The sequence below is a fragment of the Centrocercus urophasianus genome, unplaced genomic scaffold, assembly GCF_019232065.1.
Source record: "Centrocercus urophasianus isolate 14NV4802_14NV808 unplaced genomic scaffold, USGS_Curo_1.0 seq_40, whole genome shotgun sequence".
NCBI classification, from domain to species: Eukaryota; Metazoa; Chordata; class Aves; order Galliformes; family Phasianidae; genus Centrocercus; species Centrocercus urophasianus.
Window position 1 is genome coordinate 4,614,385 of NW_024884978.1, and position 23,164 is coordinate 4,637,548.

Here is a 23,164-nt window from a genome sequence, read left to right on the forward strand (position 1 = left end):
CACCATCTCTGTTCCTACTTCTGGAGCTGATCACCCACCAAAGCTTCCGCCTGACCTCGTCTCCAGCCCTTGCAATGAGAATATTTCCTCCTTCCCAGTTTCCTCTTTCTCTTGACCTCAGCCACTCTGGGTTTGTGTTGATGCCACCTCCTACCTCTGTGTAGCTGCCCTGCCACCCGTCCCTCATGCCAGCCAGGACCTGCACTCTGGGTGTGCTGTCACAAGCTGCTCACCATCACTTTTTTGCTGTTATTCTGTCCTTCTAATAGAGCTTGGCTGTGCAGATGGTTTGCGCAATAACCTGTGACTCATTTTCAGATCCATATGCTGGATGGATTCCATCTTGCTTTAGCCGCAGGGTTTGCTGATTGTTGTGTTACACTTTTCATTTTCAGACTGGGAAGTGGGCAAGCGGCTCTGCGTGCTCCCGATCCACCAGCACCTCCTGCTCCATCCCTCAAGCCCTGGGACCCCGGGGGTCTCCATCTCTGTGGGCCTCTGTCCCTGCATGTCTCCATCGCTGGGCACCCTCCTGCTGCAAAGCTTGGTGTGGGTTGTGGGACCTACAGGCCTTCCCCCACAAGGCACTGGTCCGGGCGATGTGGGTCAGTGGGTCCTGCCCACCTCCTGGGCCAGGAGAGACACACAGGCTTTTCCTTTTCTCCCATGTGTTCAATACAAATGGGCGTTCCCCTTCAAATTTCTGACAACCTTAGGATCACCTTGAGACGTGCGCCCAGGGAGCAGGATGGACAAGGGAGTGTGAGCAATGCGAGAGAGACTTTCTGATCAGCAGCCACACGCAGGCACCCATTAGCCTTGCTAGGGCTATAACAACACCCTGTAGTGCTTGGCCCTGTGCGTATACTTTCCACAGCTGGAGGACTGGTCAGACTTGAATTTTAGGCTTCTTAAGGATTTATTAAGAGGCGGAACTAAAATTTTAGCTTGGAGTGGTGAGCTAAGCTCTCCAAGGTCAGGAGGTAGAGAGGATCTGGTTAGGGCAGCCCTGTGCCATGGGACAGCCAGGGACTGAGTTCCCTCTGCATGTGTCGCCCATGGCACGGCGCCTCCTGCCTCAGGGTCATGCAGTTTGGAATGCAGGTTGGAGCCCAGGCTTAGGCACAGCGCCGTGCTCACTGGAAAAGCCACGAAGGGGCACTTTTTGCTCTCAGAAATTCTGGAACAACTGGGTGCGCATCTCCAGAGCCTCTCTAACACTCCCACTCCCATCCTTCAGCTTTTGGAAGAAAGAACCGTACAAAGTCAATCTTTATTAAAGCTCTGTCCCCCAGGGCCTCAGCGTTGGAAGGTATGGCAAGAGCTCACCACTTCCTACTGCTTCCCTGGGAAATGACAGATGCCACAACCCAGGCTGATCTGGCAGGGCTGCACAGCTGGGGGACACAGGGCTGGCAGCGCTCGGCTCCAGAGAGCAGCCCTCAGCAGAACACAAATGTTCTGAATCTTGAACTGGGATTTTTTCCACATGCACTTCAGGAAGATACAATAGAAAAAATAAGCAGGTGTTTACCTGACCAGCAATCTGATCCAGGCTCCCCTCCCTTCCCCCCAGCCTCTTCTGACATTGTACAGGTAAGCACAGACTTACATCTGCTCCTGCTGCTGGTGTGTTCTGAACGCAACTCAAGCCCAGACCACCAGAAGAGCCCATCCTGGGGACCCTGACCATAGCATGGCTGCTGGGCACAAAACCCTTCAGGAAAACAGGAGATGGGCTCCACCTTTACCTCCTCAGTTTACCCTCCTTGCTCTCCGATTCCCTCCCCAGCCCTGAGATGCCCTCACACCGCAGTGGGGCACATTGGGCAACGAGGTGACCCAACCCAACCAGGAGGTGCCACGGCTAAGACTCACCGTGCAGCTCTCCCCTCTTTGCCAGGTGGGATATTCCCCATCGGAGGAAGGACTTTTTCCAGGAACAGCCTTTTCTTTATTTAAGGATTTTTGCATAGGCAAAAGTTACACGTTTTTGGCATGCAAATGTCAAAATGAGGACACACACACTCACACCCACAGCTCGCGCTGTCTCTCAGGCTTTTTATTCGTGCACTTGACTCTGTGCAAAACGTTTTCGGCAGCTTGAAAGTGTGCCCTAAAACGATCAGATTGATAAATGCCTTTAAAGCGTCCGCTGCGTGTCTGTGCAGCCCTTCACTGCCTTCATGACTGCACACAAAATGCATTCTGCAGACTGTGTGGCACTTTCCTATTTTGAACTTCATTCTGGCTGCTTTTATTTTGCTTTCCCAACTACACAAACAGGCTTTCTGATGAAATTAAGCAGTACATCGCTGCATGCCATGCTGCAAATGTAAAGGATTTTCAAAAGCATGACAGCTGGCAGCACAGAGCCAGCTCCTTGCCTGGAGTTTGCATGAGACAGACGACGTGCTGATTAAAACAAAAATAGGAAAGTGCAATAGAGTAAGAGTGTTTGCTGACATTGCTATGATAGAAAAGTAATTTCAGGGGTGAGATTGTGCCTTGGCCTTTTGCATGGACCTGCTGTCCTGCATTTCAGATCTGGGGAGTTCCTCTGTGGGAATTTTCTCAAATGAGGATTACTAGACAGGCAGCAGATGCCATTCAGAAATGAGGTACAATGCAAAGGATAACAGCTAGGAATTAAAATAAGGAAGCTGATAGTGCATAGATTGGTTAGATTTGCACAATTGTAAATACAGACAATAATTTACAGGCTTTTCTCTTGAAATATATTAGTGCTGCTACGAAGAGGCAAGAGTATGACTTATTTATAACAACTTACCATCACATTTCCATACTGTAAATGAGACAGATTAAGTTGATATTATATATTACTTAGCTGTGTATCAATTAGCTACACGAATGCTATGAATTCCGTCATATATGATAGAAGCTATATAAAAATTGTATAATTACTGCAGTGAGTCATCTAGTTAAATGGCATTCCTATATGGACAAATTTATTTCAATGCAAGATCAATAGCCTTTTGCTGCTGTTTTATGTGCTTGCCAAAGACCATACTACATTGTTGCTAAGCATCATTAATGGATTAAAATAAGGGTTCTGCATAATTCCTACAGTGTATCTTCAAGCAGCTTGTTTAGCTTGTGCACTAGCCTAGCCCTTGTTAGCCCTACGTAACACACAGGTCTGGAAGGCTGACATGTGTGAAGGAGGTTAATGCAATCCTAGAAACTCTTTCAGAAGCTCACAGGTTTTCTTGTGGATGACTTCACGGAGTTTCCGTACGCGCCGGATGCTGGAGGTGCCCACAAAGCTGTCTGGCTGCAGGACAGCCATGCCGTTGTGGACATCTCCCATGATGATGAGCTGACCGTCCACTGTGGTCATGTTGGGACACGGGCAGCTCCAGTCCATGTTGAAGAGCGTTATTTCCAGGGGTTCCTTCCCCAGGAACTTTAATCCCATTTTTTCATCTTTGAGAATCTCCTCCACTGTCACCAGCGCATGTCCTGAGTCTTGGTCTTCGGTCAGTTCCGTGATGCGGCCCAGGATCACAAAGTCGCTTTTGCAGAAGCTCGTCACCAGCTTCTGGCGCGGCTTGCAAGCTTTGCAGTGCGTGTTCTTTGGGAAGGGACACATCTCTTCGCAGGCCTCCCGGCTCTCAAAGTTGTTCTCGTTACCTCCACACCCACCATAAATGAAGGACTGGCACTGCTTTGTCAAACTGTTGTAGGCCCATCTGGGCTCGTAGGCTTTGCAGTGACCTTGGAGGGCTGGTAGGTTGCAAACGTTGATTGGGCCGTTCATGCACGTTAACATACAGTTCTCATAGGTCTCAAAGTGGTTGAGGTTGCTGTTACAGTTCCCGTAAATGAAAGTGAAGCAGTTGTTTTTCTTTGCATCATAGTACCACCTGGTCTGCTCTTCTCCACAGTCTTCGCTGTCTGGTTGCTTCAAGCACTCATCGGTTGGAAAGTGTGTTCTGTTCTGGGCAGCTTCTTTGGATGCAGGTTCTCCTTTGATGACGGACAGTGGGAAATCAGCCCTGAGAAGGCCGCCGCTGTTTCTGGCAGTGCAGGTGTAGATACCCGCGTCTTGCAGCTGGGTGTTGTAGATGACCAGCTGGGCTATGTTAGTGACCACAACGTTCCCTCTGACGTGATTTGGCTTCATAATGACTTTTTCTTTCCCCTCAACCTGCTTCTCCCACGTAATTTCCGGCTTGGGTCTCCCTGTAACATCACAGAGGAAGCTGACAGTCTCTCCCACATAGACTGACTGATGGACGGGGTTGTTCACCAATGCCGGTGGCAAGATATCGATGATCGTCGTCTCAGAATAGGCCGTAGTCGGGCGAGCTGTTGTTTCTGGTGGGATTGGGCTGGTGTTTGGCCAGGTGAGATGGTATCGACAGGTGACTACGTTCAAAGTAATGCCTTTTATGCAAGCTTCTGCGTCCATGTAACACTTGTTGTAGTAGGTGAGCCCATCAGAAGCACAGGTGAAGCTGGGCTCCTTCTCACACCTGTCCTTGCACTTGCAGACGGGCTGCCCGTCCCAGATGTCGCACTCTGAGCCTTGCTGGATGCACATGAAGCGGTCGCAGGTTGCCTCTTTGGGCATCCCCACCGGCCCTTTCTTCCCCTTGACATCCATGTACCGAGCCGCCACGCAACTCTTCGTCCCGCAGACATTGGGGCAGCACTTCTCGAAGGTCTCGCATTCCTGCAGGGAAAGAAAGCAACCTGCTCGTTACTGGGGACAGAGCTAAGACCTCTTCAGGGACTCAACAAGCAGAGAGCCCAGAAACTTTCAAGGCTTCAAGTTCAGTGGACCCAGTTTTGCCACAGAGATCCGTGGTCCAAAACTCAGAGTCCTTGCCAGCAACGTGTAACCCTCTCCAGCAGCTCCCATGAGGAGGCTCAGCATGCGGGGGTTTGCAAAGGTCTCTGAGAGAAGCTTCTAGAGAGGAGAATGCATTGCTACTGCTTAAACATCGTCGGTCTCTCCTAGAGTCACATGGATTCCTTGACTACAGAGCTAACAACCCCCCTTCGGCGCTCTCCGAAATGCCCGAGGACAAGCCTTGAGAAACAAGAGCGGATGGAAAGACTTATCATATGGCTGTGGGCAGTAATCCGTCTTATTTTCCAGAAAAGTATGTAAAGTATTATTTGAATTCCCCGAGACTAACAGCCTGCTTCTGGGGGTGAAACTGCCAAGGATTTGTAATTGTTCACATTGTAGAGGAAATAATAGAATATTTCAGAAGTAAGAGAATTCTTGCTCCCAAAATAATTTTTCTATGGTGTTTAGAAAAACAAACCCCAAACAGCTCGTTATGGCTTCTCTGTCCTATTTTAGCCCTGTGTTCAAACGCAGCATCGCTCTTCTGATGATTTATTAGCCACTGTCAGCTCTAAATAGTGGTTAATTTTAGCAGGATTTTTGTCTTTTGTACAGAAAAGGTATTTGATTTGTGTGCACTGACACGCAGCTGTCGGTATGGATTACTTTAAGTGACCAAGAACCTTGCTACACACCAGGGCACACTTCCAGTGTGTGTTAAACCTCCACAACCCCCCTGAAATCCACCAAATTTCTCTGTAAGTGAGAACAGCGTGTTTTTTAAGCTGCCAAACTAAATAGCTTCCCTTGAGTGCAGTATGCTTTCCTTATTGGGAAAAAAGATGACCTAATAACACAGCTCTTTCCCCATTTCCAGCTGCACATTGCTAGGTTTCAGAAGGAAAGTTGCAAAATGGTTTCAGATGAGGTTAAGGAGCACGGTTTAGCAAAGCTTGTGGCTCTGTCTGCCTGCAGAGCACTGCACACGAGTCCCCAGGTCTCTGCAGGCACACGAGGCTAAATGAGCATTTTTATCCAGTGACTTCTAGCTTTCAGTAAATTATTAAAACAATATCATCTGCTGCCATTGCTTCTGGGTTTTTACAAGGCTTTTAATATTCATTGCTGCACCTGGTAGTTGAAATAAAGAAGGCTTAATTGAGAAGGGCAAAAGTAGAAAGAATACTTTCATTCATAGCACATGGGATCCGTGGAGCAAATCTCTTTGTTCACTTGATGACCGGCCTTTTTCCCCTCTTTTTTTTTTCCCCCTGCTTTCAGCGCTGCAGAAACAACACTGCCATGGAGCACGGACACAGCGACTCCTTCCTGCCTGGTACGTGCGCTGTCAGCCTGCTCTGGGCTGCAGGAGCTTTGCTGTTGCTGTAAGAGGCAGGAAGAGCAGGTATTGTCAGATGCCAGCTTGAGCTGCAGCGCTGACAGGTTGAAAAATGCGTTTTAGGGTTGTGAGTTAAGCACATTTAGAGCTGGGAGCATCATAGAGAACATCTGCTTGGTCATTTTAACCGCGCTCCTGTTCTGCACGCCAAGCATGCTTCGTGTTTCAAGTGCAGCAAAGGCTGACAACTTACGTGTTAAATCAGATGATTTCATACACAGCTCCCCACAGGAGTATTAAGCACTGATGATGGCTACCAACAATAAAGAACATTGTGACGCTGCAAAATACTGCGGATCGACCCCACGGCACGCCGAGTTCCAGAGTATCAAATTCTGATGTTTCTTTTGACAAGAAAGCAAGAAAAATGATCCAACAGAATGAGCTCTGTACCCACACCAGCACAAGTGACAGCTGTCACACACCTCCTCGCCTCGCTGATAATTTGTCAGACCCTGTCTATCACACACAGGTCACGGGTCAATTAAATACGTGTGCTGTCTGAATTCAGTCCGGCGCGGCGCCGCTGCTCTGCTGCCTGCAGCAAACGCCAACAAAACCCACCGCCCGCCACGCACGGATGAGCAGAAGCGCATCACTCACCAGGTCGGCTTCGCACTCCCTCTTGCAAGTGCTCTGCGCGTCTACCCACAGGTTGGGGTTCATGTCATTGGGGCATATCCCCGCGTGCGAGTACCGGATCGGGGGCAAAGCTCTCCCTTGCAGAGAGACCTCCAGAAGCAACAGGACACTGCTCTTCCCCAGCAAGATCCACATCCACCGCGTGAACAACACCAACACCATCTCAGAACTTCTCCTGGGCAGCGGCAGTGACCGAGCTGGAGGCAGCGCCTGTCTGCCTGGGGGGCTGCTTTTGGTCAGCCTTAAATTTTCGAGGAACCCGAGTGCACCTGATGTCTGTAAAAGCTTCAGCAAGCTCCTTTGCTGCCTGTCCTGCTTGAGCAGCTTGGTTTGGACCTCATTGGATTAAAGGTCCTAGGAAGTCACCCCTTATTTTAAGAGAAATGCTAATAGTCTGAGCAGCGTTAGCCCTATTTATACCCTGCCTCTGTTAACAAGTCAGAAAAAGTAAACTTGATTTCTTTGACAGGCACACGCTTCCTATGTCCTGGTGGCAGTCAGACAGATTTGTTGCAAGAAAAAAAGCTGGAAAGAGTTTAAAAGGCTGGAACTGGCACGGTGGGACCCCTGCATGTTTCTGAATGCAGGGAGGCCTTCTTAACCCCTTTAGACCTAAAGTACTTCCCTATGCTAAGAATGGCATTTACTTCTGAAAGAGTACTTGTCTGAATAACAGGGACCCGCGATCAGGGGATTTCCCCACGGCAAGGGGCTGCACAATCACTCGCTAAAAGGAACCAGTAATAGGATTGAAGCAATTAAAGCTAGAATATCATATTTTAACCCAGTTAAGTAGGGAAGAAATAACTTATTTAAACTTAGGATCTGCAAAGCAGAATGTCTTCACAATTCCCCTGGGCTCCTCCAGGCTTTTTTCTCCTCTGTGGTGCTGAGGTTTCCAGGATGCTGCTTTGAATGCCACCCTCCAACCCCACCGGCAAGATGTTAAATTGTGGCCAAATTCCACCCCCCATTTCCCAACAGTGAGATCCCGGCGTTCAGTGACTGCTGACCCCTTTAACGGCCACAAAAAAAAAAAAAAAAAGTAGAAGTTCAACTCTATGGAAACCTGCATAAAGGAATGTACAGCAATTCTGCATTTGAGGAGGGGGGGTGGTGGAAATTCAGCCAAACGAGTTCCTCATTCACTGATTATTACAGCAAGAGGCCAATCCTTTTCGTGCTGAATACTTGCCAAAATCTCAAAACAAGTGGCAGAGGTCAGAGCTGCTCAGCACCTGCCAGGAGCAGCCCCTGCTTGCAGTGCCCAGGGAGCTCCAGGTGAGCTGCATCCCTGCAGGGCTCTGCAGAGCGGCGAGTGGGGAAAGCTCTGCATCTGCATGGCATGCATGGCCACCATGCTGCTGGGTTTGGTCAAGCAGGGCTGTTTCTAACGGCTGAGAAAGGGCCCCGTTCTCCTCAGAGGCGATGGCTGCAAACCAGAATGACCAGCAGCTGCTGGGGATGGGCCTGAATGTGGGAATGCCCCAGCAGCTGAGGTTCCTGCTCCTCCCCGGCGCGTTTACCTGCTGGTGCCCCCAGAGAATTTCCTCTAAAGGAAGGTCAGCAGCCTGGTTGGGTATTCCCCCCCCCATGGCATTTCTGTAGCGCCCCGGGCTCATGAGAGGGGCTCAAGCTGCTGGGATTTGTGTGCCCACAGGAACGATAGGCACAGCATTTAGATTTCATCTGACATGCAGAGAAAAGTTGTCCAAATTAGCTATTTATAAGGAGTGAAGTCAACCACCAGGCAGCAGTTTGTAGTTGATTTATTCTCTCTGAAACTCCTGAAACCTGCATGACACTTTACAAAGTGCGGCTGTGCGCAAATGTTTTATTCAAAACTTGTTTACAAAGACAAGCGCAGCACCCTGCAATGCCTAAAAAAGCCAACCCAAAATGACACATTCCCAAGAGGTACTTAAAATTCTTACAGCTCTATTAACAACAAAATCACATGTATTAGAGGTTCTGTTGACTAAACAAAGACACTTTATATTGTACAACTGACTACAGACCGGCTTTGAAAGCAGCTGTACGTGGGGCTCGCCGTGCGGCCGTCACAGCGCTGGTGATGGTGATGAGCACGGGGTCTTACCCACAGCCACAGGGAGGGCAGGGTTTGTCCTCAGTCCATGGGGTGGCTCCCTTGGAGAAGTGATTTTCCCCTACCAAGGTCCTCCGGGGCTGTGATGGGCCAAATGTGGGTCTGCATCATCGGTCCCTGCCTGGTGCCACAAAGCCACCTTCTTGCATGCGCTGACCGTGCTGATAAGAGACCCAGGGGTGCATCCTAAGTGAGACTGCCTATAAGCGGGAAGGAATAACTCTGACTTATTTTTCCCCTACCAGACTGAGGATTGGTTGACCCAGGTGAGTGTTTCAGCCATGGGGGAGTAGAGCAGGGCTCGGAAGGACCAGGTGCATGTTGGTGGCAAACAGAGCAGTTTTTTGCTCTGCTATGGCCACCTCCATCCAGAGGGATCTTCTCACAGAACAGGTAACTCCTCTTGTGTCTTTTGGCACCCACGTTTTGTATTCTCATATTTAACATGAGAATATATTCAGCTCCGGGCTGACGGAGATAAAAAAGGAGTGGGTAGATGTATCCATCTGGAAGGGCAGTTGGATGGGACTGACATTAATTAGGCATAGGAGATTTCTGTTAACTGAGAAATCAGGCTTTCAGCCAAACCTTTTCAGAAGAAGCCTTATAGGGAATCAAACCCTGTCTGGATCCAATGGACATGGACAGACATTGTGTCCCCCTGCGTCCCACTGCTGCAGGGACAAGGAGCCCTTGGCCACTCAAACATCACCGGCAGTGAGGACAACAGCCCCACAAATCTCCCATTGATGGGGGCAGGCAGCTCCCAAGGTCGGAGGAAGCAGTGAGGGCTCTGAATAACTCTCGTCAGCTGCCTTGTCACAGCCAGGACATCACCAAAAGGCCGTGGCCCAGCCTGGCACATCCAGGAGGTGACACGAGTACACAGACAGCCCTGGGTCAGCTGGGCTCTGTGGGATTAATGCACCCAGCATCCCTGGGGTTTCACTGAGGGCTCATTCCTCATGCAGCCCACTCTACACTCCACAGATGCCCATCCGACACTGCACCACAGCCTTGAAATCCATCCCAGGATGCCCAGGCTCCTGGTTAGGGCTGTGACCTACAATTGACCTAACTGCTGCTGTTTTCATTGATGATAATTTCTTTGCCCTTTATCTTACTCTTCCCAAGCTCCAGTGGGATGTCCTTGCCCCTCTCCACCGTGCCAAGCGCTGATCCAATGTTTGCTGTGGCCCCCTCCATCTGAGGAGGGAAACGGGATAAAGTACGGTTGAGGTGCTGCTTTTTAAACTGCTCTGAAAGGAACAGTAAGCTGTTGATGGTATTTATGAGGCAGAACGAGCAATCCTCACCTGGAGTTGCCAGGCGGTGGCAGATGGGTTTGTTGGCGTTACTGTGGAAGGGCTCTTGGCAGGAGCTGCCACCCCGCAGTGCTCAGCCTCCCTTCTCCCATTGATCTCTGCCATGGCGAAGGGGCCCCTGCGAATTCGCCCTCTCGTGCTGCCTGGGCCGGCAGCCACTCGGAGCCCGCTTTGCCAACACAAACACAGCACACAGACACAGCGGCCCCTCTCCAGGCCATCGCTCAGCACCGCTGGCTGGCAGCTCGCTCACTGCGCTGTGCCACCGGGAGCCCCTGCGCTCCGTGGCTTCAGCTGCACCAGGAACGGGCTGCGGGAGCCTCTGCCTCACGGTGAGGCCTCCGAGGGCATCGGGGGCTGAGCTCACGGGGAGCCCCGTCTTCCACAGCCCCGCCAGCGCCGCTCATGGGCCTCTGGCGGCCCTGGTCCCCTCACAGACGCGAATGTCGCTGAGTGGAAAAGTGCTTTTGAAAAAACCTCTGTCTCATCCAGAAAGGAGCAGCGCTGCATTCTGCCCACAAAGCTTACAGTGTGTATGGCAGGTAGCTCAGCGTCTCACAGGGAGCCTCGCTGCCAGGTCCCTAAAGGGAGCGCAGTGGCCAAGCTCTTGTCTCAAGCAGTAACGTTGCTTCCAAACCCACTGCAAAATATGGATGATGACTCTGCAGCCTTGGCTTTAGTTTCCCCAGGACCTGCAAAGGGCCACGTCTTCCCTGTGAGTGCTGCATGGCGCCCACTGACACCGCTGGGACCTGCTTGGAGCCTGGGCCACGGGGGATGCTCAGAGCAGTGCATCTCACACCCGCCCTGGCCATGGGCTGGCCAAGAGGGCAGGACTGCAGGCATCGTGCGATGCACCTCTGCACATCACAGTGAAGGCTGTATTAGACTCAGGGATCTCCAGAGGCATATTTGGGTTGAAGGCATGCACCGGTGTGCCTGGAACCTATTTGTGGGGCTATTTGTATGTGTAATTAGCAATGGAAGCATATTTTACATTGCCACTAGTTGAGATTCCTGTCAGCATTCCCTGCGATTACCCCCAGGTGCTGGTTCTGGCTTCAGAAATGAGCCATGTGAGCAGATAACCACGCGCAGGACAGGTGTGGGGCACGTTCAGAGCAGTGACTGCTCACCACAATGAGCCACCATGGCTGCGCGTCCTGCCCTGCCTGGCGTGCAGATGCTCAGTAAGCAGAAGTTAATGTAGTTAGACAAAAGGGATCGGTTCGGGGGGAAAAATCAATAACGTCAGGGAGTTTATTATAGGGTTATGGGCCACCTGCTAGAGCTCAGCATTAGGACTGCGCTGCGTTGTTTCGGTGAGGGCTGATGGCACTGCTCTCAGACGAGGCCGGTGCCAGAATTATTGTTTTATGCCTCGGCAGATGGCTTCTGCTCAGGGGTTTTATCTTTGAGTGCAGACATACGACTAATCATCATTTGCTTTCTCTGCTAACGTAAGCCGGGCAGGAAGCAATTGCCAGTTTGATGATGGTTCATTATTGCTAGGTTTATTCTGTTTGAAACAGCACTGCAAGAGGCAAAGAGGGTACAAAGGAAGAGAATCAACCCGTTATCAGTGAGATATGCGGGAAGCTGGGTGCAGGAGCCTACTTTCCACCACCCTGTCTCTCTGTCTCTCTGTCTCTCTGAGGTAATGCTCAGATATCCCATAGATAATTCAGGGAGGCCATGCAGCTGGTATTTTTGGGTTGTAAAGACTGCAAAGGTCAAATGTTGGGGATGCATTCATCCTGCCTTACATCAGGATTGTTAGTCTGGATAACAGCACCTAAGGACACTCTGGCAAAGGGAGCAAACAGAAAAGCGCCAGTCTTGCAGCACTGCTGTTCTGCGTACACCATAGATGCGATCCTCAGTGGTGAACAGATGCCTTGGTTGTTGGTGGTTGTAGTGGAAATGCTGAGTCAGGGCCTGAAGCAGTGATGGAGCACCTGGTGGGAAGACAGAGCCAACCCAGGGGAGCTCAGCTGCATGCAATGTACCTGATTGATCAGCAGGGACGGAGCCAGGATCCACCCCTTCCCAGCCCTCATTTAAGGGCTGGCAGGGGGAGGTGAGGGCATCTTGCTGGAGAGCTCTGTGTACCTGAGGCTTTTTAAAGGTAATGGGTTTTTTTTTCCTTTGTTTCTGTGTCTTTGGTTGCTGTATTTGGGCTTGTTATCATTTGCTGTGGCTTAGGGTTGTGCCACTCTGCTGTTACTGCTGTGCTCTCCATCACATTATGGCATTACAGCATTTTAGTGGTGATCTTCAGATTTTCTTGCTTTCAGCTCTATTTGAATGCAAACTCAGAGTAAAAGCACCAGAGTTGGCCTGATGTAGGCTCAGCTCATCTTTCACCAGAGCGTGGAACATCCTTCCAGGAACGTCAGCTAATTTAGTTCCACATGTACTGCTGTAGGAGGCTAATGAATATCATTAAACCCATTGTGCAGACCCACTTCAGTCTGCAAGTGACCCTAATTCAACCTTCCTTATTTATTTTAAGGAATTTATAGCTGGGAGGAAGCCACTTGCTGAGAATCACACAGCGGCGGCCATGAAAGGCTGCAGTATGAGACTCCTCTTCCAACCCCACAGGCACTGTTTGCTTTTCAAAAACCTAATTTAATAGAGAAGCATCTCGTTGCTTTTGTTTGTGATGTGAGTCGACCGCTGTGCAAGAGCTGCTAATTTAAGCCCCCAGCCCCCATGTTTCTCCCTTGAAAAGCCAGAGTTTGTACTGAATTCCCTGCAACTTCCATGTGCAGGTAGTATCTCCTCACCACTCTGAGCTGCTCCTTTTAGGAAGCTACAAACCCTTCAGTGAAGGAGGTCTGAGCTGCAGTGCTGTGAAGTAAAATAAAACTGCTGCAGATTTTCCCGTCTCTATGCTTCTTGCAGAGCTGCTTCTTGCAAAGTTGGCTGCAGCAGAGCAGAGGTTTCACCAGACCCTCCAACCTGCAGCAGCTCGGGGCCCTGGGAGCCTCTATGGATAACCTGGAAGTGCCAGAACTCCTCTGAGGGTTTGGTATCCAAAACTCAGCTATAAACAATAACTAACGTTCACAAAACGGAACTATTTCTATTTCTGCAAATACCATGAAATCCCCATCGTCAACTTTGTCGTTTTGGAGTTTAAATCTAAATTAGGACAAAAATCATCCGAGCTTCAGAGTTCTTGCCTTCTTCTGCCTGGCTGCACACCCCCACTCCCGAATCTCACTTGCAGTGCAGGCTGTGCCTGGAGCAGCCCCTCACCCAGAGCTGGGCGTCTTAGCAGCCCTCGATCCTGAGCTGCTCTGCTTGCAGTGCTCTGTGTGCTCCTTCACCATCAGCTCCACAACATGCTGTGCCCTGCAGAGCCCAAACCTGGGTGAAGGCCCCCAGCTGCAGCTCCTACATCTGCTTTGGGCCACTGGCACCACTACTGGAAACACCCAATGGTGACCAAATGCAGACAATGGTACAAACAGGGCATGGAGCTGAGCACGCAGACAGCTGGCAGGTGCTGCCTGCCAAGCCGTGATGCTCAGCTTCCATGGGTCTTCATGTGTGGGACTCCTGCCTGCCCTGCTGACAGGATGTTTGTATTTTGTGGCTTTTTTTCCATTGCTGTTCATTCTGATTTCAGCTTATTAGTGCACGTTCTCCTTTTAATCTTTCCCTGTGTGCAGCACAAGGAGTCCACCTGCAGCGCAGTGGGACCTGATGAGCTGCAGCACTCTCTGTTTGCTGGCAGGGCTGGAGATAAGCAGCCTTGATGTGACGGCACAGCAACTGCAGGTGACGTTTAAGAGATGCATATGGTTTAATAGCTCTTGTATCCCTGGGTGTGTTGTGCTCGCTCTGTTATCAGACCAATTGGGACCAATTGCTGAGGCTGTGTTTTAATGGTGAACGCAGCAGGTCGTCTGTGAGTCATGAGGTACAAAGGAATTGTAGCATCATTAGAGGCAAATGTTTCAAACGTGTTCCATAATGAGGGTTTTTTTTTGTTGTTGTTGTTTTTTTTTTTTTTTTTTTTCTCCTCTGATGGATGAAGATGGTAAATATTCTCCTGATTTCAAAGCAGGGTGAGTTTGTAGCCAACCCTCTGGAGATCCCACCCAGTGCTTGGTTTTTCTTCAGCTCGAAGGCAGCCCAGAGCTCTGCTCCACAAAGCAGCTTTCAGGAGCGAGTTCAGCTTCACATGGGAGCAACGCGTGGACTGCTGCGAACCCAGAGGACAGCTCAGCCCTCCTGAGCACCGGTTTGCACTGCAGGCGTCCTGCTGGCACAGCTCTGGCTGTGGGGACGCTTAGGGCAATGGGATTCCTTGTGGGGCGCTTCAGTTCAGAGAGGTGAACTCTGGCCAGGCTGCCTGGAGTGGGATGGGAGGATGTGGGGCACCCTCACAGGACCTTTGCTTTGCTCTGCTGTGCCTCAGGCATGACAATGAGCTGACCCGTGTGCCTGCGAAATCTTTACATCGCCTCTGCTACCCACGGCTGGAGCTGTGACTGCAGCTCTGTGCTTATAAGCAGCTCTGTGTGTGCAGTGGAAAAAACAGACTTTCCATACACTTTCGTGCACTTCATAACAAATTCATTTTTAAAATGATCAGATTTGTTGATACGGCGTTATTATCCACCTTGAACCCACTCCTTGCTCTGCCATCTACTCATGCTGCTGCTTCAGAGCACGTACTTGGTTTGCACTTTCTCAGTGCCTTCTGATTTCTTTGAGGAATCGCTGCATACCAATGGAGTGGCCATAGAAAACCAGGTTAGTGCACAGTAGGGGCTTTCATGGCTGCTAATCTTGATGACAAAATTATGCGAACAAACACTTCTTGTGTCACCAATATATATTATGTAAAACCTTGTGACTTTGATTATGTGTCTATAATACAGATTAGTCTGTTTGGGTGTTTGGTGCTGAGTCCAATAAGCTCCTAAAGTATTAGCAAGAATTTGCGAGTGACAGGCAGGCAGAGGTGCTGTTCTGCCTAATCCCATTCTCAAAACTCTATGTGTGTCTGAACAGTTTCTGTTCTTTTCCTTATAGCACTGGGTTATTTCCTTCTCTGCTCCCTCCCCAGTTGCCTTTGCCCTTCTCTCCACGGCTTTGATGTATCACAAACGTTGGAAGATTTAGCAAACCTTATGGATTAGAGCCAGGAAGACAGCAAGAACAAATTTAGAATAGGAGGCAGAGAATGTACCAGCTGAGAGGTGATGCTGTCAATCTCCATGGAGACCTCTTTAGTTACAGCTTTGCTAATTACTCTGTGGAATTGAATAGTGTCTGGTAGAAAGCCCATCCAAGTCAATGGAGAGCTTCTAATTGATGCGTAGCTTCAGCTGGCTGCACCTCAGCACTGCGAGGAGGGCGCAGGGCGAAGCTCTGAGTGTGACTGGTTGTAACTCATGGCTTCCTCTGTGATGGTTAAAATGCAACTGAAGAGGAATCTAGGCCTTGCTCTGGTCTTCTGCATGGGGCAGGATCTCCTGACAGAACCACAGCCCCACAGGTACAAGATTTTGCTGGCAAGGCCTAAACCTTAGTGCTGCCTTTGTGAATGCAGGTGAACTGTTTCCAGCATCTTGCTAACAGCACGTGGATTTCCTACACAGGCCATCGGGAGCTGAACTTGAGCAGACCCACAGAAACATCTTGGCTCCAAAGGTGCAGGCAGGACTCTGAACAGGAACCCCATGCGCCCCTGAGAGGCCGCTTCCATGGCCCTGGAGAGCAAGGCAAGGGCCTTCAGGCCTGGGCAGGGAGGAACGCGGCAGAACATCCGGCGAAAAGCCAGGGATCCCCTCGGCCGCTCGCTTTCTGGGTTGGACACCACTCAGCTCAGGGGGGGCTTTGGGCCCAACCCAGGGCAGAAGTTTGGATCCACGCACTGCAGCTCAGGCTTGTCACTGCTCCAAGCCAAACTGGCTTCAGCCGCTAATCCACTGAACAATTTCCAGTTGTTATCAAAATCTACCAGACTTCTTAACCGCAAGTCCCTGAGCTGATGTACCACCCCCCTCAGGTTCCAGTTCCCTGTTTGTTCAGAGGTGATTTGTTTGCCCTGCGGATAGGAACAATGTCAAATCAACAACTGCACAAATAGATGATCTGTGTGATTTTTGAAGGGATTGGTCAGGCTGAGCAGATCTAGCAAAAATGAAGGGAAGAGGAGAAGGTGCTGGAAAAATATGAGAGTTGCCATCTCTCCCAGCACTTTGTACCACCATCTGTGCATCAATTCCTACTCAGTTGGAGGAGCTGTGAGGTTAGGGCAAAAGAAAGGCAGTTTGCTTAGCCCAGTGTGAGTACTGGGCTTGGGTTTTAATTCATTTCTCCTTCATTCCTCACCAGCCCTGCCATCTGCATGCCCCTTCATGCTCTATGGCTTCATAGCTGTGCGTGCAGTTGTGCTTTAAATGTGATGGGTACATTTTTGGGTTATCCCTGCGTTTTCCAATACCTGTCAGTACTGGGCTGGTGAAAATCCTCAGAGATGTTTTTTGGGTGGGGAGTGAGTGTTTCAAATGCAGTAATACAGCTGTGTCTATGCTCACTGATGAACTGGGGGTTAAACCTTTCAAACAGTGCTTAATAATAACTTCAAATGGCTGAACAGTTGGTTAAAAGAGCTGGGGAATTAGACCTGAAATGTGGAAGGAGTGAAAGAATTCATAAGCCTTAAAAATGAGGAAAAAAGGAGCTCAAACCTAATGCATGGATGGTGGTTTCACCAAAAAAGGAGAAAAGAACCCTTGCAGAAGCTCAGCCCCAGCCAGCAGTGTGCAAAAAGGCAGCTCTAACAAATTAGCCAATTAAATCCAGGAAACTTCTGAGGACAAAGGATGGCCTAAAGCTGCTGTGGATGGGTCCCTGATGGCTGCTGTGAGCCGCAAGCTGTCAAAGTGCCTCACATCTCAGCTCTGCTTGGCACTGCTGTGTGTTCTGCTGTTCCCACTGATACCCAAAGGAAGGTGAATACAGGTGGTGAGCATCCATGAGTCCCAATGGAAACCAAATATCACTGCCTTGGGCTCCTCCTGTGCCTCCACCTCTAGCTATGGCTCAGAGCAGGGGCTCGGTGTGCTGCTGATGAAGGTCAAGGGCATTTCAGAGGGACATTTAGGAAGCCAATTGTGTGGTGTCTTTTGGGCAGCAGAGTGCAGATCCCAGCTGATAGCCAACAGCTGCTGTGGTGCAACATGGGCACACAGACCTGCTGCTCAGTGTGCAGAAATCACATGCGGGTTGGGATGGCGGACTGTCGCCTGACAGAGCGGAAAGGAGGGAGGGAAGGGCGAGTTCTCGGCCCCGCTCGGTTGTGATGCATGTATGCTAGCGGCAGTAAGCAGGGTAAGGGGGAGGCTGGGCCGAGACTCAGGGCAGGAAGGGCAAAGGCGGCAGGCGGGAGCGTTGAGTCCTAATCCTCTTCTGCAGCCTTTCTCGCGGGAGGAAATCTTATGACTGCGGGCAGCGGCGCGTTGTGTAACCGCGAGGTCAGTGCCGCGCAGAGCCTGGCGCTCCGCGGGGTGGGAGCGGCGCGGGGGCCGGAGCGAGGAGCGCAACCTGGCGGTGCCGCACCGCCCCCTAGCGGTGGCCGCGGGGAGCCGCCGCACCGCATGGATTCGGGAGCAGGGATCGCTCGGAGCTGTGGCGCCGATGGGCCGGGAAGGAGCGGGAGCTGCCCGCGGGGTAACGCGCCGCCGCGTCCCGGCCGGCCCCGATCCTCCCGGACGGCGGTAGCAGGACGGCACGGCCGGAGGGCGACGCGCGGCCCCGCGCACAAAATGGCGGCGGCAGCGAGGAGGCAGCGCGGGGCCGGGCTCGGGGCGGAGGGGGCCCGGCGGAGCGGCGGGGAGCGGAGGCGGCCGCCCGGCCCCGCGTAACACCGCGTATCTGTGACGGGATCCGCGGCCGCGGGTGGGGCGGCGGCGCCGAGGAAGGTCTGCGCCTGGGAGAGCGATGAGCGGCGGCCCGGAGGAGCTGCAGGAGCGGCTGCGGGAGGCGGCGGCGCTCGGGGACGCCGAGGAGGTGCGGCGGCTGCTGGCGGCGGGGGCGGACGTCAACTCCCGTAACGAGATCGACGGCTGGTGAGGGGCGGCGAGGGGCCTGCGGCGGGATGGGCCGTGCTGTGCTGTGCTGTGCTGTGGGATGCCGTGCGGTGTTGTGCTGTGCTGTGCTGTGCTGTGCTGTGGGATGCCGTGCTGCGGGATGGGCCGCGGCCGCGCTGTACCCGAGGAGCGGTTCCTCCGCATCCCGGAGTGACACGGAAAGAAACGCTGAGCTCGGCGGCTCCGAGATGCCGAGTCGCCCTTCCTCCCGCTGCCACTGCGCTAGAGAACCGCGGAGGGGCAAAGCGCGGCCCGGAGAGCATCGCGGCTCCGGGGGTTCATAGAACCGTAGGAGCGGAGTCGAAGGACCTTTCCGTGCTCCGTGCCGGGAACCCGCGCCGTGTGCGCTGCGCCCCGCAGGCTCTGACGGCGCCGCTTCCCTCCGCAGGACCTGCCTGCACTGGGCCTGCAAGCGGAGCCACGCGCAGGTGGTGGCGCTACTGCTGGACGCGGGCGCCGACCGCAGCATCCCCACGGGCGCGGGGCAGCTGGCCGAGCAGCTGACGGCCAAAGCGCACATCCGCAGGATTCTGGGAGGTACCGCCCCGCCTTCGCGCTTCGTAGGGCTTCGTCCCGCGCGGCTCGGGCCGCATCCGATTCCGTGGCTTCGGGGAACGGCGCCTGCCGCTCGCCTCCTGCCCTGTGGTTTCATTGTGAGCCGAGTTCCCAACTCCTCCTTCGGCCTCCTGCAGGGCTGCGGGGCGGGAGGAGGCCTGGAGCTGCATCCCCTCACCGGAGATGCGCTGTTAATGCCCTGGTGTGGGCTGTAATAAACCATTTGCAGTGCTGCATTTAAAGCATTGCAGAATGGGATACAGCGAAATACCACTGGTCAGCTCTGGAGTAACAGGAACTGCACTTCTAGAAACGCCATTTTTCAATGGCTTTTCTTCTCCTACTTTGTTTTAAATAGTACATTTCAGAGATATTTGTGTTTATCTTGATTTTCTTTCACTTCATAGCCACTTGTCTTCCTGATGTTGCATCCTTAAAATGTAGTGTTATCCTTGTATTATTTATGTTGGACTTAATGAATCTTTAATATGAAAACTGTATTCAATGAGGGAGATGAATTCAGTTACACAGTGGCCTTTCTCTCTTTATCCCCTATGCCCCATTGCTGAACTTCAGTCACAGAAGAAGAAAAGGACTGTCAAGGAGTCAGCGCTGTGACCCCCCCAGCTGCTGCCAGCTGTCCGGCCGCCCCGCCGTTCCCTCACAGCTGTCCAGATGAAAGCCCCCCACACAGCTCAGCAGAATCTCCAAATGAAAGCACTTCCATCTCTCCAGCTTCCCAGAGCGAAATCAGTCCTCGTTCCTCAGCAGCCCAGGTTGAAAGTGTGTGCGCGTCCACGCGGTGCTCCAGTGAGGACAGCCTTCCTCAGCTTCCACAGCTGCCCGTCCTGCCGGCTGTGCCCTCAGCTGCAGAATGCACAGAGCTGGGGCTACAGAGCAGCTCCTGCCAGCCCCCAGCACGCAGCTCGGCTCTGTTTGTGCCGGCAGCCCCCAGCCAGGCCGTGCCGCAGAGCAGCCGCCCACCGCCTGGGCCTGCGCCTGCATTTCAGCCCTTCTTCTTTACTGGAACTTTCCCATGCAACGTGCAAGGTAACAAAGGGCAATTTTCATCCTTCTGTTGCACTGTTCCATGTTTTTGTTACTGGTGAAGTTAAGGATTTGTTCCAGTTTCACAATGTTGACCAGAGGTGGGGATGTTGATTTCTTTGGCCACAAATCCACAGACGATACACAGACCTTTTATTTCTTCCTGCTCGTGTAAGAAAGAATAGCTATTGTACTGTATCTTAAACACAGTGATGCTCTGCACGCTCTATTCCTCTACACCTGGAAAATATCAGTTGTTATGACTAAGCAACAGAAAACCTCACATTTTGCAAAATACGACGTAGCACAGAACAGAGCACGGTGGTTTGGTGGCAGCAGGGTGGGTCGGACTGCCTGCACTGTCAGCCTGCGCCCTTCAGCTGCAGCTGCTCTGAATGAACACTTCCCTTCATTGCGCAGTGAGGCAACAGACACTGCATTGTACAACCTGAGCTCAAAAGATAATTGTGATAGTTTGGTTTTCTCCAGTTGTTAGGGAAATAACTAATCAGTTTTTGTTGTTTTAATTCAGAACTTGTGCTTAAGGTGAGAGTGCAGAACCTCAGAGACGACGACTTCATTGAAATTGAACTGGACAGACAGGAGCTGACGTACCAAGATCTGCTCAGAGTGAGCTGCTGTGAGCTGGGCATTAATCCTCAGCACGTAGAGAGGATCAGGAAGCTACCAAACACAGTGCTGAGAAAGGTAGGAAGTGGAGTGGGGGAATGATCTGACTGAGTGCTTTGCAGGCACCAGCAAAGACATTTCTGTGAGTCATCAGCAAAGTGTGACATGCTAAAAAACAAAACCACTTAAGCTCACAAACCTGAAAGGACACTGGACTGGTCCTGCACCTCACTTAAAATATTGTCAGAGGAAGCCATTATTTCAGCTCCTCAAGTGCACAGAATGTTAGATCCATTTTCTTTTTTAATATACCAGGGTACATTAGTGTACTAACACGGTTGCCATGTAGGACTTCAGTATTAGCTTGTTTAAAGAGAAAAATATTAGGGGAAGAAATACCAGAAACTGGTACTTGCGTAATTTATAGATAAGCCTTTAGCAAACAAGCATCTCTTACGGTCCAAAGATAGTTCTGTAGTTTGTAAAAGAAACGTGTTTGGGCCCAACTCTGACTTCAGTTACATAAACACAGCCAAATTATAACAAGGCTCAAGAGAACAAAACCATGCTTTGAGAGCATGTACTGACAGGGCTGCTTTTTGTCCATCACATATTCCTATCATCGCATCTGCATTCCCCAATTTTAGTTTTCACTTTCTTTAGCTACTCTAAGTACGTGCCAAGTACGGCCAGCTATGTTGAGGGCAATTGTTCTGACTCTCTCAGGACAAGGATGTCGCCAGGCTGCAGGACTTCCAAGAGCTGGAGTTGGTTCTTGTGAGAAGCGACAGCTCTCCCTTCAGAAATGCTGCACCAGCTTTGACTGAGAGATCGTGCTACAACAGCAGAGCCTCCAAGCTGACCTACTGAGTGCCACCTGCAGCCTGGAAGCACAACGGTTATACACTGCTGCCCAGGGGAGGCAGTGAATGGGCATCTGGGGAACCTTGAGTTACTGTTAGGGCTAATATTTGAACTAATAATGTCTTTGGTATTTAATATCCCCCTTTGCTTTTATTTTTCTTACTTGGTACTATATCCAGATAATTCAGGATACCTCATTTGTATACTAAGATCACATGCTTACCATGCAGTTAAGTTCTTTAGTTGTATGAAGCAACAGAGGGCAGCAAAGAAATTCTGCAGAGTACTCCCCCTCTTTGAACCAAGCAGGAGTGATGGAAAAGACAATCAGGAAATGGCTTTCATGCCCCCCTTCAGGCCCAGGCCTGCAGTGCAGGAGTAACACGGACAGTAACAAACACTGTGTGGTATTAAAGCAGTGTTTCAGGGACAGGAGCAGGCAGCAGCACTGCTCAGGGAATTGTGCCAGCCAGCCCAAGGCACCCACACTCCAACCACCCCTGCACCTCAGCAGTAGCACAGTTTTAGGAAGTTTTTCCTTGTCCCTGTGGTGCAGACCCTGCTGCCTTCAGACGTGAGCAGGCAGCGCAATGCCCTGCGCCCATGCTGGCTCCCAGCACCACTGTGCAGTGCAGAGCCCTGGGAGGGACGCAGCTATCGGCACCCACTTCAGAGAAAAGCAGCCAAGAGGCAGCTGAGGCTCTGCTGTTCAGGCTTCCCATTAAGTTACTTGGGCTTAAAACTCCTGCTTAGTGGACTGAAAGCAATTGCCATCCTTTTCCCCTGTTCCCTATCTCTATGAATGCACTGAATATTCCTCGGTCCAGGAGCTGAAGCCCAGACCCGGCTCCTCGTAAGCTAAAGACACACTATGAAACAGGAATTCCCACCCTGGGCTCCCTTTGTTCTTAGGAAAGGCACTTTCACCATAGCATTACACATTCATCTTTATGAGATAACCTGCAGACTAGCTCAGACGACATGCAATAACTGCTCCAAACCTGCACTGGCTGTTATTTGCTTGCAGCTCCTGTATTTAGGACGTCACTGTGAAGACTGCCTCTACTAATTACTGAACGTGCAGCTGTAGGAGCAGCTGGTCTTAAAGCTTTCTTTGCTCCGGTTTTGACAAGGAGTAACTGTTAACAAGAGGAGACTAAAACATTAATTGTGATTTGACTGTGATAAGAAGTCTATGCATTCAGAGAAATATTTTTGTATATTTTATGCAGTTTGATAAACTCTAAGGCACACTACTTCAGGGTTATTTCCTTTTGCTTTCTTTGAACAATAAACTTGTTAACAACAACTGAAACAAACTCCAGAAGTCTCTGTTCTTCCAACCGCTGCTGTTAGTGCTACAGACCTGCACTGCACCCGGCTCCATGAAGCAGGGATATTTCCCTGCCCAGGTTCCTGGCCCAGGGGGAGGGCAGGATAACAGGGGACAGAACCAGTTTGATGTTTCATCTCCATTTTGAAAAAGAAATCACACAGCAGTACATTTTTAAATGAGAAATAAAAGTGGTGTCAGGATGCCAAACCACAGAACAACTGAACATCCAATTAATAGACTAAGCTTGAAGACACAAGCAGATTTATTAGGAAAGAAAAACTTATTTAATACTAAATGTTAATGACAGAGACCATCAA

General features: G+C 50.9%; 2 protein-coding genes across 2 annotated transcripts; one reads left to right on the forward strand and one right to left on the reverse strand.

The window, feature by feature from the left end:
- Positions 1-2,889: 2,889 nt before the first annotated feature.
- WFIKKN2 (WAP, follistatin/kazal, immunoglobulin, kunitz and netrin domain containing 2) lies at positions 2,890-4,699 on the reverse strand. Its single transcript, XM_042832998.1, has one exon. The coding sequence runs from the start codon at positions 4,628-4,630 to the stop codon at positions 3,188-3,190; it is 1,443 nt and encodes a 480-aa protein (XP_042688932.1). The 5' UTR covers positions 4,631-4,699; the 3' UTR covers positions 2,890-3,187.
- Positions 4,700-18,266: 13,567 nt separating this feature from the next.
- LOC122167975 (ankyrin repeat domain-containing protein 40-like) lies at positions 18,267-22,826 on the forward strand. Its single transcript, XM_042832970.1, has 5 exons — positions 18,267-18,394; positions 18,804-18,952; positions 19,547-20,020; positions 20,550-20,725; positions 21,374-22,826. Exons 1-5 carry the CDS (start codon positions 18,267-18,269, stop codon positions 21,515-21,517), a joined length of 1,071 nt encoding a protein of 356 aa, XP_042688904.1. The 3' UTR covers positions 21,518-22,826.
- The last annotated feature ends 338 nt before the right edge of the window (positions 22,827-23,164 follow it).

Coding starts and splice junctions, on each gene's coding strand:
- LOC122167975 (XM_042832970.1), top strand. CDS start 18,267: ATGAGCGGCGGCCCGGAGGAGCTGCAGGAGCGGCTGCGGGAGGCGGCG. Junction 18,395..18,803: donor CGTAACGAGATCGACGGCTG/GTGAGGGGCGGC, acceptor TTCCCTCCGCAG/GACCTGCCTGCACTGGGCCT. Junction 18,953..19,546: donor CATCCGCAGGATTCTGGGAG/GTACCGCCCCGC, acceptor GCTGAACTTCAG/TCACAGAAGAAGAAAAGGAC.
- WFIKKN2 (XM_042832998.1), bottom strand. CDS start 4,630: ATGGATGTCAAGGGGAAGAAAGGGCCGGTGGGGATGCCCAAAGAGGCA.